General features: G+C 35.7%; 1 protein-coding gene across 1 annotated transcript; it reads right to left on the bottom strand.

Moving 5' to 3' along the window:
• Positions 1–2,340: 2,340 nt before the first annotated feature.
• On the bottom strand, positions 2,341–6,905 carry LOC108220078 (probable LRR receptor-like serine/threonine-protein kinase At4g30520). The gene is made up of 11 exons (XM_017393729.2): positions 6,449–6,905; positions 6,229–6,361; positions 6,049–6,120; positions 5,824–5,967; positions 5,645–5,716; positions 5,439–5,498; positions 5,257–5,357; positions 5,035–5,169; positions 4,577–4,921; positions 3,066–3,454; positions 2,341–2,921 (listed from the first exon to the last, which is right to left on the bottom strand). The coding sequence occupies exons 1-11, from the start codon at positions 6,546–6,548 to the stop codon at positions 2,562–2,564; spliced, it is 1,911 nt and encodes a 636-aa protein (XP_017249218.1). The 5' UTR covers positions 6,549–6,905; the 3' UTR covers positions 2,341–2,561.
• Positions 6,906–19,598: the final 12,693 nt, after the last annotated feature.

The following is a 19,598-nucleotide window of genomic DNA, read 5'->3' as shown; positions in this document are numbered from 1 at the left end:
AGGGATACGATTAGGTTTCTCTTAGGGAGAAGGCCCCTTCCTGGCGCGCCAAATGATAACTCCAAATCTCGTCTAGGGTTCCAGTGCACTGTTCCGGGAAGCTTCAGGCAGGACCTAACCTGCAAAACAACGCTACACGGGGGGTGACATCCCGTGAGGCGCCTCCGGCGTGATAATCAGTGATTTGGATGTGCTTGACAAGTAAGGGAAATCAGAGAGTTTTCACTCTAAATGTATGGCGAGAGATGCTTTTCAGAGAGAGTTTTAGGGAGAAATTTGCACTTACCTTCCATTTTGGCTGGGGAGTTCCTTATATAGGCCCTTGGCCGCCACTGTTGCTACAGTGGCGGGTATGGGTCTATAGCCACTCCCCAGCATGGGTGGCTGTTTTGGTGCACCTACTGTCCTTTTTTCTGTCCTTTTGGGGTTGGTGCATGCTTGTTACCCTGTTTGCCTTGTACTTAGTAATGATGAGGTCTGATGAGGTCTGACTTTGGGGGTCTTCAAGTCCTGTAGCGAGGGCGGGTACTGTTGGCGGTCACTGTAGCGTGGTACCTTATCATTGCCCCCCTACGCCTCCCATCTGCTTTAGCGGGTGGGAGGGGTAAGTAAAATGCCTCCCGCAAAGTTGCCATCCCGGGTTGTATTTGTGCAAGTGTGTATTTTGGAATGAATGGGTTGCTACAGTGGCAGGTATGGGTCTATAGCCACTCCCCAGCATGGGTGGCTGTTTTGGTGCACCTACTGTCCTTTTTTTCTGTCCTTTTGGGGTTGGTGCATGCTTGTTACCCTGTTTGCCTTGTACTTAGTAATGATGAGGTCTGATGAGGTCTGACTTTGGGGGTCTTCAAGTCCTGTAGCGAGGGCGGGTGGATACTGTTGGCGGTCACTGTAGCGTGGTACCTTATCACAAACAAAACTTGCAATAAATTTAATCTTCAATTTAGAGGCTTTGTCTTATATTTATCATACTTATCTTTCTCTGCGACAATTTGAGGACACTTTCTGCCCGGGTAACACTACAGTTGACGTCAAATTGTACCATGGACGACATATGAAACATAACAAAATTGCACCTTCTCTAGATTGCGATCATTTTTAATTTTTTATCCAACTAGAATAAAAGTAAAGCTTGCCTCTAAAAGTTAGCTCAGTTGATAATAACGTAACTCTAAAGATTAGCTCAATAACAAGTGACAATTATCATATAAACTCAGATTCATGATGTTCGATTTTTTCAAAAGAAGTTTGTCCTTATTAGTTAATCTGAATTTATCTGGTTATGAATATTACATTCTACATAATACAAGATTATCTAAGATTTGAAACCTCGTAATAACGTGAGAATCCTGGATTAAAGTTCATCGGAAACACAATAACAAAAGTGGGAAGTCTGGGTTAAAGATCGGCTTGTTTGGAAACATGTATTTATTTGAATTCAAATCAAATAACATGTTTGAAAATTCGGATTTGGATTTCATTTAAAATCCACGCATTCAAATATTAGTATAAATCTGAGAATTTAAAATAACAATTCAAATTCTTTCATCTTAAATTCATCATTTATTTTCCAAACGGCCTCTGTGATATTGCGCATACCTCATTTTAACTTTTACATTAGTTGGATAACAGAACTCCGTTTCGAGGACCCACCAACTTTACAGAAAGAAATGGCCCAACATGGTGGGGGACCGAGGGTAACAAAATAAATTAATTTACTTCTTTTCCGCTTGTTTTTATTCTTAAAAAACCTTAGAATCACAGACCACAAAATTTGATATTTACTGTTCTCTCTGTTAAAAATCCGAAAGAAAGTGTTAGCATGAAATAAGAATTTTATCCTGCGTCCCTTGCAGAATGTCAGATAATGACAACCTGAAATAACAAAAATTGAAACTCATTGTCACAGAATGCCAACTTGTAACGTGAGTTGACATGAACGCATCTTCATAAAATTATGTTGCGGATAATTTTTAGGAGTAAAAAGTAAAAACTATAATTTCCAAATTAAAATGAGAGGAAAAAAATATGTAGTAGTACACTGTACACATATGACATATCACAACATTTTTCCCACTTCTCGCAACCACCAGTCAAAAACCGACAAACACCGCTTTTGCTTTCCCACACTCGTGGCCAAAGCATTTCATATCTACTTTAACTCGGACACTCACTCCTTTTTCTTTTTTCTTTTCTCCTCCATGCCAAACCATAACACCAAGCTAAATCCAATATAGCATGTTTCACTCCTCCAAGGTGAAACCGAATTCTTATGAAAAAGTGAAACAGAAACTGAAATCGAATTAAACACGCTTTCGCACCCGATTTAAGTCCTACAGCGATACAAAAAAAAATAATTGCATGCTAACTGAAAAATGACTGGGGGAGTTGGTTATTAACCACATATATAAACCCCACCAGCTAAATAATTAAATTACATAGAACAGGCAATTTAATATACAAATTTGTACAAGCATGAGCTCACAAAAATCAAGAAAATGATCTCCAGGTGAAGGCTACCCCATATCTCACTTTTGACCCTGTTGATGACCCTAGTACAACTATCTTGGACCAGAGAGCTCTATAGCATGGGCATCATGGTCGTGGTCCATCCTCATGTCAAAGATACTGCTTGAATAGTCATGATCATGGTCCCCAAATGTGTTCATATGGCGTGACTGGGAATAACCCGAGTTGCATTTCATATTGTTATGCTTATGGGACGCTGCCCATTTTTCGGCAAGTCCATCTCCCTCCAGCATCCGAACCACTTCAGACATCTTTGGCCGGTGGGCCGGGAGGTATCTGGTGCATAGTAGAGCTACTTGCACCATTTCGCCCACTTCTATCCTGTCGTAGTTGTTCCCAAGTTCCCTGTCAACCAACACCTCCACCTTCTTCTCTTCGTGTGTTCTCTTTACCTATACACCAATTCAAACCAAGTTGCCTTGTTGTAACTCCGTGAATCGATTTTTTTATAAACAGACATGTTAACAGCATTATGAATATGGAACATTAACTACTTAATTATCTTTAGTTAAAATAAAATGGCTGGAGAAAGTTACCCATTCAAGCATAGCCCCTTTCTGGTTAACTGCCTTTCCCGTCTTTTCGAGTTCAAGAGCTCTCATTCCTGTTATGAGCTCTAACAAAAGAATGCCAAAGCCAAACACATCTGTCTTGTCAGATGATTGGCCGGTGGATAGATACTCTGGAGCAATGTGTCCAACAGTGCCTCGTACGGCAGTAGTGACATGGGACTGACCATGGTCAAGGAGCTTTGCAAGGCCAAAATCTCCAACTACAGCTTCACAGAAGTCGTCTAAGAGAACATTGGCTGCCTTGACATCCCTGTGAATTATTTTTGGATCACATTGCTCGTGGAGATATAGAAAACCCCTTGCAGCTCCGATTGCTATCCGTTTCCTAGCATTCCAGTCTAGTGCTGGTTTTCCTATGTAATCAATAATCAAGGCATTAATGAAGTAGTTAATGAACTTGTACAAAACTATATATACATATATCCAATATATTAAAGTTGTTCAACATAGCACTCCAATCATAATTATATCACGTCATATAGTATTTCCAGTTAGCATAGTAAATTTTTAATTTGCAAGGGGGAAAAAGAGCATGTCACCACCAAGGAACCTAATTACGTCAAAAACAAAATTAGTTTACTTTATTGCATGATTTTCATGCTAATAGAACTCCTAATATTTGTAGCAGATGTGGCTCGATCTAGTCCAAAGCTTTCAGCTAATTCGGTCAGCAATCAGGATTCAGGATGCTAATTAGGTCAGCTACTTAAATGTTAAGCAACAGGATTTCATATATTAAGACGCAACAAATCCGATAAAAGAGGACACTGTTAACCTTTAAATTATTATCTGTCTATATCTCTCTCAACTAGATACTATACCTTAATAAGTCCAGAAATAACTGTAAATTCAAGGCCTATGTAGGACATATAGCAACATTTCATTCAACAATCGCGAGAACAATAACACAATTAAGAGATTTCTAAAATAACTAACCTTCACTTATCTATGTATATTTACATAGTGAATTAATTGTTTGACGATTTTCTATAAATAATGTTGCATATATGACATCATAGTTGCTCACTTTCTTTTTGAAATATTTATCTAATGCAAGTTTCCTCAAACTAAAGCAATGACAATGGAGGTACATTTTAAATTGTTTACAGTCATTTTTTTGCAGTGAAGTATTCAAAGAGAAAACCTCACTAATTCAAATAAGAAAGTTTAAACAAGTACAAATGCAACAATCACAGGTAAAAATGGTCCCATCCTCCAGCTACAGGTAAGAGGGGAAGTTAAACCAAAACCTATACTTTCCATTACCCCCAAAATATATGGTGGTCCCAAACAAGTTCAAATGAGATGTACTATATAATCAGGTAAATTGAGCTGTAATCCAACATATGAACAAATCAGAAAAACATATTTCAGGCTTATTGCCCATGACTGTAATTATAATGGTGACAACTGACAATGTAAGTAGCAGTAGAACAAAATAGTTATAACTGGTAAGCAGGCAAGAAGGTACCAACCTCTAAGCCTTGAGGCCACACTACCATTAGACATGTAAGGATACACAAGTAGTCTCTCATTTGGGGTAGCACAGTATCCTATTAGCCTGAGCAAATTTCTGTGAACAGCCAAGCTTATCAGCTCTAACTCTGTTCGGAATTGTAGTTCCCCAGTTGTCCCGTTCAGGTCTTTTAATCGCTTAACGGCCACCAATGTCCCATCCCCTAGTTTTCCCTTGTAGACGTTGCCAAATCCCCCTGCACCAAGAATGTTCTTTGAACTGAAACTGTTTGTTGCAAGGTGGAGCTCCTTAAGTGTAAAGTTCCTGAGGTTGCCTACGCTTATCAAATCCTCTTCTTGCATGTCTACAATATTTTAACAAAGTAAAATATTAGTTTCCAACATTAAGAGTGCAAGAATTTGTTCCTAAGAATAGACACTAGGCCCAACACTGAGCTAAAATCGCTAAAGTACCAACCATTGATGTTTAAAATTCCTTGCTTTCTTTGTTCGAATTTCCTCCACAAGAGAATAGCAGATGCTGATAGGATAAGTGTAACAATGCTGAGACTTACCCCAAGTGCAATTGCTAGTTTCTTGGAGTTGCTTTTACCTAAACAATGTAAACAACATATATTAATTAGGATATTCCAAAAAAAATCAGAGTAAGATATCAATCTTTAGAGATCAAAATTTTTACCCGAGGATGAATTCAGGGAGAATGAAAGCGGAACAGGAGTGACTGATCCAGAGCAACCTTGATGGACATGGCTTCCACACATCAAAGGGTTTCCCACAAAACTATACAAAGGAACCAATTCAATTTAACAAAGTAATTTGTAAATAAACAAATGTAAACTAATTTAGGAGCAACATGCATACTTGAATGTTCTTGCTGGAAACACGGGTACAGGACCACTGAGATTATTGAATGACAAATCCCTGAATGACAAGAAACCCCCATTAATCACAATCTCATAAAAAAATCACTCAGCAGGAGAAACTTTGATGCTGTTTAACACTGCTAAGTTCATCATTAACACAATTAGAAAGACCAAGGAAAGAGTTTTTAGCATTGTAATACTTACAAGAAAGTAAGCTGGGGGACTCTGACTATATTCAGTGGAAGAGCTCCAGACAAGCTATTGTTGTTCAATCTTCTACTCATTACAGATTCACATAGTCAACATAATAAACCAAAATCAGAAACTCAAAGAACACATAAGAACACAGGTACATATCTTTCGAAAAGCAGATAAACACTTACAAATACTGAAGACTATTCAGCAGAAGCAAAGACTCAGGCACTTGGCCAAACAACTTGTTATTAGATAGATCCAGTGTCTGAAGATTATGAAGACTGCTTAGTCCCACTGGAATTTCGCCTGTAATATTGTTGTTCTGCAACAACCTGCATCACCCAATGAAACATAATTCTAACATGCAACAATGGGAGATACAACAGATATGCTTTGATGTATACATTACATACACTTGTTTAAGATTTGTGAGATTAGCTATTTTCCCAGATAAAGACCCTGATAAACCCTGGCTTGGAGCCCCACTACAAGACCAAAACATTCACAAAAAATTCAAACAATCAATCATCAGCAAATAAAAGATAAAATAAACAAAAATAATACTAGCGCAGAAGAAGAAAAAAGATACTGACAAGGCAGTAACGAGATTATCGGGGGAACAAGTGATCATAGCCCAACTACATGGATCAACAGAGTCTTCATCCCAGTTGTTCAAAGCTCCATGTGGGTCTATAAGTCCACTTCTTATACTTATCAGAGCTTCAACTGCAATATACAAATCAATATGAGCTCTGTAAGTGAAAGAAATCATAAGAGCTATTCTTAAATTTCTTCAAGTAGAGTAGTTTGTACCTTCAGGATTCCGGGCTTCAAAAGCAAAAGAAGTAAAGAAGGATGAAAATGGCAAAAATAGTAATACCAAGAAGGAGAACATCATGTGATTTTTAGCCATGTATGTATATGGTAAAGTCCCTTGTCTTGTGTTTATATATTATATACTATTTTTCCAAAATATTGTGCTTGGTCTTTTCTTGGGTCACCATTTATGAGTATTGAGCATGGTGAAGAGGAGAGAGGGATATAGTACAGAGAGGAATGAGGTGAGTGACAGTAGATGGAAGTGGAAGAAGCGCAGAATTTGAGAGAGAGAGAGAGAGATTTTGAGGTGTTTTTGAACTAAAATGCGCCTGCTTCTGTGAGAGTGTGTATGAATCTCCCTTTGCCTGCGGTTGCTTGTTGCAGAGCAATAATCAGAAGGTTAGCTTTTGTGAAAGAGAGAGGAGCAGAAGAATAAAGCCATATAAAAAAGAGCGAGGAGATTTGATTTGGAGGGGGGTGTTTTAAATTAGTGCTGTTTGATAGTCTAGAGGGTGTAGGTAGAGTAAGGAGAAAAGACTAGACACAAAATACAACATACACACAATCTTATGATTTCTTCTTTCTTCCTCTGCCTTCTGCTGTCCGAATGTCATGGCTTCACTGCCTTGCCTTTGTTACTGCTCTTTTTCATTACGCTCCCGCCACTTTTTTTTCACCGCCTTACTGCTCTTCACAACCTTACTAATAATTTGGAGACCGGGGTTAAGAAATATATGTAGAGTAAGAGCATCTCCAACCGTTGAAAACTCTTGGCTAAAAAGTGAGTTGGCATATTTAAAATAAAAAATTTAGCCAACAGCTCGAAAAACTCAACTCCAACCATACTCAACTGTTGTCTATAAATTTAGCCAACCTCCTATGGATGGCTAAATTTGTCGAACCTCTACAGGTCTGTAAGAAATCTGTAGGAAAATTGCACATCATTTATTATCATATTGAACTGATATATTCTATTTTAACAATCTAAAATATTAATAACATACTATTTTTAAATTATAACCAACCAATATAGTCAATACCATTGAAGCAAAATGTCTTACAGGTTCAACAAATTTTACATAATATCTTACAGGTCCCATTTAGCCAACGATTATAGCCAACGCCGTTGGTGATGCTCTAAGAGCATCTCCAACCATCTAAAACCCTTGGCTAAATAGTGAGTTGGCTTACTTAAAATAAAAAATTTTAGCCAAGAGTTCCAAAAACTCAACTCCAACCATGCTCACCTGTTGTCTATAAATTTAGCCAACCTCCTATGGATGGCTAAATTTGTCGAACCTCTACAGGCCTGTAAGAAAATCTGTAAGAAGATTGTACATCATTTATTACCATATTGAACTGATATATTCTATTTCAACAATTTAAAATATTAATAACATACTATTTTTAAATTATAGCCAACCAATATAGCCAATACCATTGAATCAAAATATCTTACAGGTTCAGCAAATTTTACATAATGTCTTACAGGTCTAATTTAGCCAACGATTATAGCCAGCGCCGTTGGAGATGCTCTAAGAGCATCTCAAACCATGTAAAACTCTTGGCTAAAAAGTGAGTTTGCATACTTAAAATAAAAAAATTTAGCCAACAGCTCCAAAAACTCAACTCCAACCATGCTCAGCTGTTGTCTATAAATTTAGCCAACCTCCTATGGATGGCTAAATTTGTCGAATCTCTGCAGGACTGTAAGAGAATCTGTAGGAAGATTGCACATCATTTATTACCATATTGAACTGATATATTCTATTTTAACAATTTAAAATATTAATAACATACTATTTTTAAATTATAGCCAACCAATATAGCCAATACCATTGAAACAAAATGTCTCACAGGTTCAGCAAATTTTACATAATGTCTTACAAGTCTAATTTAGCCAACGATTATAGCCAACGCCGTTGGAGATGCTCTAATGAAAGAAAGAAAACCTTGAATAAAAATAAGGTTTAAGTAGACCTGACAACTGTGTCGTGTGTCGTGTACTTGAAGGTGAAACCCGTACCCGATCTGTTTTGGATTCGTGTACCTAATCTCAAACCCACTTCAAACGTGTCGTTTACTTTTCGTGTAGTTTTAGTGTATATTTAATATAAATATAATAATTAAATTTAATTAAAATATATTAAAAAAATACATTTTTATGTATTATATAATGAAATATATATTAAATCTTTATATATGTATACAATTGTGCACAAATTTGTATATGTATATACATTATATATATAATTATATATTTTTACACGAACATATACATATTTTTTTAAAAAAATATGTATATCGTGTACATTCGTGTATATAAAATAAAATCCGAACCCAACACTAAATTCAACATTTTATTTTTATATTCGTGTACCGAATTTGGGATTGAATTTTTCGTGGTCGGGGCGGGGAGCGGGGAAAATTTTATAAAAAATTCGGGGATCGGGGTGGGGTCGGGGTTTCGTGTCTCCCCGCCCCGATCCCCAACCCCGATTGTATATATATGTAAAAAAATAATTTTGTATATGTAAATAATAATATATTTATATATATTATACTAAATATATTATTAAAAATAGATATCTTTTATAATATTATTAAAATTTAAAAAATAATCTTAATTTTTATTGATCGATTATTATAATATTGTAATATAATATATTTAATAATTTAAAATTGTCATTTATTTATATTATAATCAATTTTAATATGATTTGATGTTAAAAATATGAGATAATATTATTTGATTAGTATATTATGAGTTAGAAGTTTGTTTTTTTTATTAAAAGAGTATATTATATATTATAAAATTATTTTTTTATTAAAAACTAAAATTCCTCGAATCCTCACGAGGATCCCCGTTCGGAGCGGGGTAGGGGATGGGCATTGAATTCGGGGATCGGGGCGGGGATAGCACTCCCCAACCCCGAAGTGCCCCGTGCCCATCCCTACTAGACAAGGTGTTTAAGAAAGCAAACTGACATAAAATAAGTTCACGAATAATAATCAAGAAATATTAACAACACCTTTTTTATAAATTTATTTTAAGTCAGTTTCTTATTGTATAATCTGAAAATTACTTCAATAAAAGCTACTTTTAAGTTTTTCTCAAGTCACTTAAACTATTTTATATAAATCAAAGTCTGACAAATAGCTGGGCCACTGATTTTCATTGCAATAGTTTAAAATTATAGTAATATCAAAATTGTAACAACACAGAAACAATAAACACATGAATTATACCAACTTCTTATGCTAGTTTGATGGGGAAGAATGAGATAAAAAGGGACAAGTTAAAACAGAATACAAAAAATCTAGAAAAAGACAAGTACAAAATTATATAATAAAATTGAGAAAAAAGTATGTATAAATTAAATAAAAATTTCTTCATAAATTAGGATGACATTTGTCTTTTTACAAGATACAACGATTGAATGATTGAGTTAAAAGTTTAGTGGGTATTTGGCACGGGCTTATAAACCCGGCTTGTGAATTATAAATTAGAACACTTATTTGTACCGTTTGGATAAGAAATGAAGAAGTATTTAAAAAAAGCTACGATTACTAGCTTTTGTCTCACGGCTTCTACTTATTTCTCAAACATTTTTATCACTTACAAGTCTTAACTTGCTTTTAACTTCTACTCACTTTTTTTACTTTAAGCAATAAGCACTTATTTTAAGCTAACCCAAACGGCCCCTTAAACAATTATCTATAATATGATTAAGTTCATTCAGAAGCTCATTCAACTGTTTCAGAATTCATAAGCTTAACCTAACACAATCTTTATGCTCAACTCTCGGAGTTAGAGCGACAACACCCGGACTCAAAATATTTGGCAATGCTGATCGAAAGACAACAAAGCGCAGCATAGCCTGAGTTCACGACGTTTGGATTGTAACAAGAGCCAAGGTACGAACTGATGGAATAAAATGGCTAATTCGGTGACCGATATCTTCCCGTCAATCACCGTGATATAAAAAATTAAAACAAAAAGCAAAAGCGAAAAAGCCAGAAAAATAAAGGCAAAAGGGGAGACAAGAGCGAAGCTTTTCCTCTCATTCTCACATTCATATTAGCTTTTCTATAGAAATATGTGAATGTATATTAAAACTCATGTACTCGACTACTTTCGAGTATTGGATTCATAACAAAACACTATATTTATAGTATAATTTAATTAACCATATTCTGTGATATATCGATTTTTTTATGGTGTGCCCATGGGCACATGCTAAACGTGGAAAATTTTGTACTTGGATCATTTTGATTGGCTCCTATATCATGATAATGGTGGACCCCCTGCAAATACACCAACCACACCAATCAAAATCTCCCAAATACAAAAATTTCCACGTTGAGCATGTGCTCATGGACACACACTAGCCAAACCGTTGATATATTAGTAGAACATAGCATGGTGAGTGGATTTGCGGGCCTGAAGCATCAAAATCTTTGTAAGTGTGCGTTATTCTTCTTCCTTCCATGTTCATCTTCTTCTTCTTTTCTGTTATCTTTTCGTCTTTCACTGTAAAAGGAAAGGATTTCGTATGCACGCGAGTGCATATCAAATATTTTGCTTTTTATTCGCCCGGGGATATCTAGTCAGCTGCATGCATATTCATCAATCCACATACATGCAAATGCAGATGTTATAATTTTTATTTACATGTCACATAATCAACTAAATATTTACCTGTCACTGATCAAGAAGGAACCCCAAAGAAACTCGATTTTTGGTGCAATTGCCCGTGAATTGAGACAATTAAGCTTTAGTAAAATAGTTTCATCAGCTCCGGAGATAATGTAAGATCTTAAAAAAAAAGAAGAAAACACCATCACAGAAAGATGTTTGAATAAAGAATAAGAAATATTATTATTCATAATTTTTGGTAGACTAGTTGAGAATCCGCGCATTGCGGCGGCCTATAAAAAGTATATTAATGATTAAAAATGAATATTTATAGGATAAAATAATATTTGTACATTGTCACCTTCCTCCAATAATATTAAGAATGCAATAATATTTGTATATTGTCACCTTCCTCCAATTTTTTTGATTGATTGTGCACAAAAACATCTAACTTAAATCCGTGAGATATCGGTTCTATAACTACCCTTACTTGTAATAATCTTTATTTTTTAATACTATATGAACAGTCTTCACTTAAAAGTTGCTTGAACGGAGCAAAAAAATAATGCATGAATCCCGTGTACAAAGTAAATCATATAAAAATTAACAACAACAAACATGTTCGATGAACAAAACAGATATTATAAAAGAATAACCAACAAACATACATCACTGATAGTTAATTTATTGATATCATCCATCAATATCATGTCAGGACTATATTCTTCTCCCGTGTTTGGATTTGTCGACTCCCACATAGTGGTCCATAACTACCTTTGTTTGCAATCTTTTTTTTAAATCGTATAAATAGCCTTCACTTATCGTGGCAGAAGAAAGGCACCGCCGAGTTGGAAATCGAGTAAGAGAATTATCACCCGACAGAGGTAGGGTTGTGGTATTGAGAGAGAGAAGGTTGTGTTTAGATGATCCAAAACCCGACAACATACAGGGGTATTTATAGTTGCAGAGAGACTTGTGTGCTACTCTTTCCCATAATTAAATAATCTGAAACAAAATCAGATTAAAACTATCAAACTGCTATATTCCATAAATAATCTGAAACAAAATTAGATTCTGAAACTTGCTACTAATATATCCGAAACTAAAAAAGGTAGTTTTAATTTTTGATATTAATAATCTGAAACAAAATCAGATTAAAACTTTTAAGAAACTTGTTACTAATATATCCGAAACTAAAAAACGTAGTTCTAATTTTTGATATTAATAATCTGAAACAAAATCAGATTAAAACTTTCAAGCTGCTATATTCCATAAATAATCTGAAATAAAATCGGATTCTGAAACTTGCTACTAATACATCCGAAACTAAAAAAGGCAGTTCTAATTTTTGATATTTTTCATCCAAACATTCCAGAAAATTAGAAAATAGAACGGAGCGATGTGAGAGGCGCCACCTACACGCCCCCCGCTTCTCCTTTATATAAGTACTAGTTGAGAATCCGCGCGTTGCGGCGGCCTATAAAATTTATATTAATGATTCAATATTAATATTTATACCATAAAATAATTTTGTGACTGTCTATAAAAACTATATTAACGTTTTAAAATTAATATTTGTAAGATAAAATGAATTTTATATTATAAAATTTTTGATGTAATACCAATACTAATATATAAAATTGCAAAATTGGACTATAATTCATGGTGAAAAAATAAAAATAAATTTATACATGTAATTAACAATTTAAAGCACGACGAATCTTAATTTTATTTGTGTTTTTTTTTGAAAAGTAATCATGTTCTTACATTGTCACCTTCCGCCAATTTTTTTGGCTTTATTGTGCACAAAAACATCTAACTTAAATCCGTGAGGTTGTAGTATTGAGAGATAGGAGGTTGGGGTATTTATAAGTACAGATAGACTTGTGTGCTACTCTTTCCCATAATTAAATAATCCGAATTCCGTAAACAATTTGAAACAAAATCAGATTCTGAAACTTACTTCTAATATACCCGAAACTAAAAAAGGTAGTTCTAATTTTTGATATTTTTCATCCAAAAATTCCAGAAAATTAAAAAAAATAGAACGGAACGATGTGAGAGGCGCCACCTACACGCCCCTCGCTTCTCGACCATATTTTCCTGTATACAAAATAAATCATATAAAAATTAACAACAACAAACATGTCCGATGAACAAACAAATATTATAAAAGAATAACCAACAAACGTACATCACTAATAGTTAATTTATGGATATCATCCATCAATATCATGTCAAGACTATATTCTTTCCCATGTTTAAATTTACTCCCATATAACGATCTATAACTGCCTTTACTTGTAACAACCTTTATTTTTTTTAATACTATATAAACAGCCTTCACTTATCATTGCAGAAGAATGGCACCACCGAGTTAGAAAGCAAGCAAGAGAACTATCACCAGAGAGAGGTGGAGTTGTGGCATTGAGAGAGAGGAGGTTGTGTTTAGATGATCCAAAACCCTACGATCTATAGGGGTATTTATAGGTGCAGAGAAACTTGTGTGCTACTCTTTTCCATAATTAAATAATCTGAAACAAAATCAGATTAAAACTTTCAAAATAGTATATTCCATTAATAATCTGAAACAAAATCAAATTCTGAAACTTGCTTCTAATATACCCGAAACTAAAAAAGGTAGTTCTAATTTTTGATATTTTTCATCCAAAAATTCTAGAAAATTAGAAAAATAGAACGGAGCGATGTGAGAGGCGCCACATACACGCCCCTCGCTTCTCCTTTATATAAGTATATTGATATTGATATTGATTGATTGTTTTTCATTCATATGCCTTTAATTGAAATAAAACTTTATAAAAAAGTAAGCAAAGAAATATATGTTTATTATATCAAAATTGGGAACACCAAGAAATTTAATTCATAATACTATAAAATGGTTACCCATAAGTCTCAAATCATAAATATACCAAAATCCTAATTAGAGATGGGCATTAATCCCGACCCGATCCCCGCATCGAATGGTGCAGGGATTCGGGGATTTTTTCGGGTACGGGCCGGGGAACGGGGATGACTTTAAAAAAATATCGGGGATCGGGTCGGGTACGGTTTTTCACATTCCCCCGGCCCGATCCCCGATCCCCGATCCCCGACCCGATTTTCCCCGATTGTTGGCCCGATCCCCGACCCGATTATTATATTATATTATATACATACATACATATATATATATATATATATATATTATAATTAATATGTTTATATACCTCTTTAGGTGCAACTTTAGTCATCACTTGTTTATATATTATATATATTATAATTATATATTAAATATAATCAAATTTATTGAAATAAATGTTAATATTTAATTTTATTAAAATAAGTCTTAAAATTAAAAAGGTCATAATTAAATCATTGAAGATAAATTAAAATAATGAGGTAAGACATATTAAAAACTAATCATAATTATGAATTTAAGTATTTAATTAGAAATTTTGATTTAAATTAAAAATCCCCGAATCCCCGCAGGTATCCCCGAATCCCGATCGGGCCGGGGATGGAGATCGAAAAATAATCCCCGATGGGGATCGGGCCGGGGATGGGGACTGGGTTAGGATTCGGGGATCGGGGCCGGTTATAGCGATCCCCGACCCGAAGTGACCCGATGCCCATCCCTAATCCTAATACTATACCATGAAGTCTCCTGCACACGTCATAAAACTATTTTAAAAGTCTTTGTATAGTGAATTTCAAAGAGAGCTAAACCGAGAAGCATACATAGTAAAGTCAAAAAAATTATACATAATTTATTTATATATTTTTTAAATATAAATTACTTGTTTTTGAAAATTAAGATAATGGGGAGAACACCAATATTAACGCAAAAGTAAGAGACTGCTTGTGTGGGATTAAAAAAAAACGCTTCTACATTAAAGTAAAGAAGTGAGCTACAAGTGAGAAGTAAATTAAAATTTATAAGTGATTAAAATGTTTGGGATAGAAATAAGAGTCCCGAAACAAAAGTTAGCATTCTTAACTTTTTATAAATGCTTCTGACTTCTTATACAAACGGGTTAACAAACGAAAAAAGCCAGAAGTTTTCTCTCCCAAACGACACTAAATATAGTTGGAAATTGCTTATATATTGTGCAAGCGAAAATGATATTTATAACCAACTAATATCACTCGTAAGCCTCCAGGTTTACACTCTGTGATTATTAGGTCAAATCTCGAGTCTTTTTCGAAAATTGGGTCAAACCCTAAATTTCAAATCCGAAAATAAGTCGAAATACATTGGTTAGCTTCATGTTTGCACACTCGACCCTTGCCATTGTGGGATAATACCGCCGGTCTTCATGTCACAACCGACATCTTGACAAATCAAGTTTTCGAGAGTTGGTTCTCAATATCACATGTGACAATCAAGGTAAGAGCCACAACAAAAGGCTGTGATGGACCGTAACCCAGGGCGAAAGAAAAAAATTTCCAAAACTTTCTACTGTCCGACCCAGATTTTTGGAATTCAGCCCATGATAAAATTTGGCCCAACCTATTTTTTTATACAAACATTCAGTCGGGAGGGAAGAAAACAAAATAAAAAACTTAAAAACAGAAGTCCAATTATGTATGTATGATCTCAAATTACCATGTTTTATTGTTTTTTCTAGGTCCGCCCTTGTGACCATCCAGGTCAAATTCCGAGTTTTTTTTTCCGAAAATCAGGTCAAGTCTCGATTCTCCGAATCCGAAAATAAGTTGAAATACACTGACCCAACTGCAACAACTTGGTAATCCACAAGCCGACCATAGGCCTCAAAAAATCATGATTTGGTGGTACAATCGATATTAGTACTTGTGCTTATAAACTGAATTAAAGTCTCCACATGTTGGATTATTTATTAATCTAAACGGTTAAATATGTTTGTGTGCTGTCTGTTTGAATAAGTTAACTGCAGACGTGTTTGCATGCAGTTAGAATAGGTTGCAACAGTTGAGCAGTGTTAGGGTGTAGTGGAGATAAATCAGGATTGTAGTTAGTTCCACGTTTAAATATTTCTGCATGTAGTTAGTTTTCATTATCTCTTCAGTTTGTAAGTTTTCCATTCAGTAATATCAAGTGTGCTTGAGAATATATTGTTTGTACATTTCATTCTGCAGTCTATATCTGGTATCAGAGCTACGTTCCAACACACCAAGCTACCCAGTTATAGAGACCAACAAGGGTAAAGAAAGTTCATTTCGTTTAAGCTACCCAATGTTAACAAAGACCAACTACACGGCATGGGCTTTATAGATGAGAGTTTTTATGCAAGCACATGGTGTGTGGGAGTCGATAGAGCCTAAGGATCCTAAGGTGGTTGTTGAAGACAAGATGGATAAGCGAGCGTTGGCTATTATTTACCAAGGAATCCCTGAGGATTTGTTGCTGTCGATCACAGAGAAAAGAACGTCCAAGAAAGCATGGGAGGCAATCAAGATAGTACATCTGGGTGCAGACAAGGTGAAGAAGGCGAAGGCTCAGACACTCAAGGCTGAGTTTGAGTCTCTCACTATGAAAGAAACGGAGCAGCTTGATGATTTCTGTATGAGATTGAATGGCTTGGTGACAAATATACGAGCCCTGGGAGAGAAAATTGAAGAAGCTTATGTGGTTAAAAAACTCCTTCGAGCTGTGCCCACAAAATCTTGCAGATAGCGTCGGCCATTGAACAATTTGGCAACCTGGAACAAATGTCTGTGGAGGAAACAGTAGGATCGCTCAAGGCCCATGAAGAAAGGTTACGTGGGCAAGTAGAGAGCAGTGGTGCACAACATCTTCTTCTCACAGAAGAAGAGTGGATGAAGAGGGAAAGCAAGGATGGACAACTGCTTCTCACAAGGACAAATAAGGGGGCAATGCGCAGCAATAGTGAAGCAAAAGGAAGAGAATTTGTTCGTAGTGGCCGAGACCGAAGTAAAATACGTTGCTTCAACTGCAGTGTTTATGGGCACTATGCTGCAGAATGCCGTAAGCCTAAACGAGAGAGTGCTCAAAAGAATGAAGTGAACCTAGCCCAAATTAATGATGATGAAGCTACACTTTTACTCGCAAATTGTCAAGACACCAAGGAAGAAGTGATTATGCTGAATGAAGGAAGCGTTATCCCGAAACTAGATACTACAGTGGAAGAAAAATGTGGAGAATCAAGTGTATGGTATCTCGACAATGGGGCTAGTAATCACATGACTAGACAGCGTTCAAAGTTTACAAAGTTGGATGAAAGTGTCACCATGAAAGTGAAATTTGGTGATGGTTCTACTGTGAAAATACAAGGAAAGGGATCAGTGCACTTCACAACTAATGATGGAAGGAAATGTATTCTCAAGGAGGTATACTTCATTCCTAATTTATGCAGCAATATAGTTAGTCTCGGTCAGTAATCTGAAAATGGTAGTAAAGTTATTATTGAAGGTGAATATTTGTGGGTGTACGATGAAAATGCAAATTTGTTGATCAAAGTTAAAAGATCCACAAATAGATTGTATAAGGTGATTATGGAAGAAGATAAGAGTGCATGATTACTAACAAAAACATAGGAAAATTCTTGGTTGTGACATGCAAGGTTGGGTCATGTAAATTTTCAAGCTATGCTTCTCATGTCAAAGAACAGAATGGCACGTGGAATGCCTGATCTTACTCATCCTAAAAGTATCTATAAGGGATGTTTGATGTCAAAGCAAGCAAGGCGTCCATTTCCGTCTCAAACTGATTTCAATGCGAAAGAACGTTTGGAGCTCATTCACGGGGATATCTGTGGCCCAATTTCACCGGCAACTCCAACTGGTAATAAATATTTCATGCTCTTTGTTGATGATTTCAGTCGTGCTATGTGGTTGTATATGCTTAAATTCAAGGATGAAGCATTTTCTTATTTTAAAAATTTTAAAGCTTTAGTGGAAAAAGAATCAAGGCAAGAAATAAAAGTTCTAAGAACAGATAGAGGGGGAGAGTTCTGTTCAATTGAGTTTGCAAAATATCTGATGGGAAACAGTGACCACAACGGCAACAACTAAGTGCGGAATTAATCTTCATTGGACAATACTTATCCCTACTTGTATGAACCTTCGATGAAACAAACAAGTAAAGCAACAATAAACAATAAACAAGACACCAAGAATTATACGTGGAAAACCCCCTCAATGAAAGGAGTAAAAACCACGGGACCGTAGTCCACCCAAACAATTCACTATGATAAATTATATGGGTAATACACCAAGTTCTTTTCTAGATAGAACTAGAGGAATACAATCACCTTCACACTCTTGGAATAACTCGTCAAGAAGTATGGAACCAAATAAGACAACAAGAGAACAAAGACCCACGGCTAGGTTCAGCCTCTCCATGGCTCTTTAGCTACTGCTCAGCCCCTCAAATACTCCTCCGAATTTGATCTCCACCGTTCAGAATTTAGATATCGGTGTTAGGAAGATGTTGTCCGAAATTCATGACGATCCGACCGTTGGAACTCCGGGAAACACAAAAACAAGGCAGCCAGCGGAACCAGAAAATTACCTACGAATTTTCACTCGTTTTCTCTCTTGTGTCTATTCTCTCTCTTGTTTCTTTTAACAAATCTCCTCCTATATTTATATATAGGGTTCCTTTTATTTTTATCTCATTGTGGGCCAAAACAAGGGTAATCCTATTGGGCTTTTAATCTCATAGGTAGAAACTAAAACCCAACAAATCTCCCCCTTTCTAACTATGAGAAAGAGTTAGCCATTCCGACGATCGAACAACATACCTTTAGCTAAAGACTTTGTCAACATATCAGAACCATTATCATCGGTGTGTACCTTTTCCACTTCAAACAACCCTTCTTCAAGAGCGTCTCTAGTCCAATGATGCCTCATGTCGATATGTTTCGTCCTTGCATGAAATGTTGGATGCTTAGCTATATCAATAGCTGCTTGATTATCACAAAGAACAACATAGCGTTGTTGCGGGAAGCCAAGCTCCTGCATCAACCGCTTTAACCACAACCACTCTTTACAAGCTTCAGTTGTTGCTACATACTCTGCCTCCCCCTTAGAAAGTGAAACACCCTTTTGCAACCTAGATTGCCATGAGACTGCTCCCCCTGCAAAAGTCATCAAATATCCAGAAGTGGATTTCAATGTATCCTTATCACCTGCCAAGTCAGAATCTGTATATCCAATAAGCACTGGTTTATCATTCCCAAATTTAAGACCCAATTTGGAAGTACCTCTAAGATATCGCATAATCCACTTAACTGCTTCCCAATGCTTCTTACCCGGATTTGTTAGATAATGACTGACAACCCCAACTGCAAAGGCTATATCAGGTCTCGTAGATACCATAGCATACATCAAACTTCCTACTGCTGAGGCATATGGATCTTCATCCATCTCTGCAATTTCTTCCTTCGTAGAAGGAGAATCCTTTTCAGTTAACTTAAAGTTGGTAGTAAGAGGAGAACTAACAACTTTAGCTTTATCCATGTTGAACCTGCAAAGCACCTTCTCAATATATTGCTCTTGTGA

This window comes from Daucus carota, chromosome 5, assembly GCF_001625215.2.
Source record: "Daucus carota subsp. sativus chromosome 5, DH1 v3.0, whole genome shotgun sequence".
Taxonomy (NCBI): domain Eukaryota; kingdom Viridiplantae; phylum Streptophyta; class Magnoliopsida; order Apiales; family Apiaceae; genus Daucus; species Daucus carota.
Note: the sequence above shows the minus strand (reverse complement) of the source record. Positions and strands in the feature narration are given on the sequence as shown.

Excerpts from the sequence above, each read along its gene's own strand:
- LOC108220078 (XM_017393729.2), bottom strand. The coding sequence starts at position 6,548 with ATGGCTAAAAATCACATGATGTTCTCCTTCTTGGTATTACTATTTTTG. Across the intron at positions 6,362-6,448 it reads TGAAGCCCGGAATCCTGAAG|TTGAAGCTCTGATAAGTATA; the intron begins GTACAAACTACT and ends TGTATATTGCAG. Across the intron at positions 4,922-5,034 it reads AGGAATTTTAAACATCAATG|ACATGCAAGAAGAGGATTTG; the intron begins GTTGGTACTTTA and ends AAAATATTGTAG.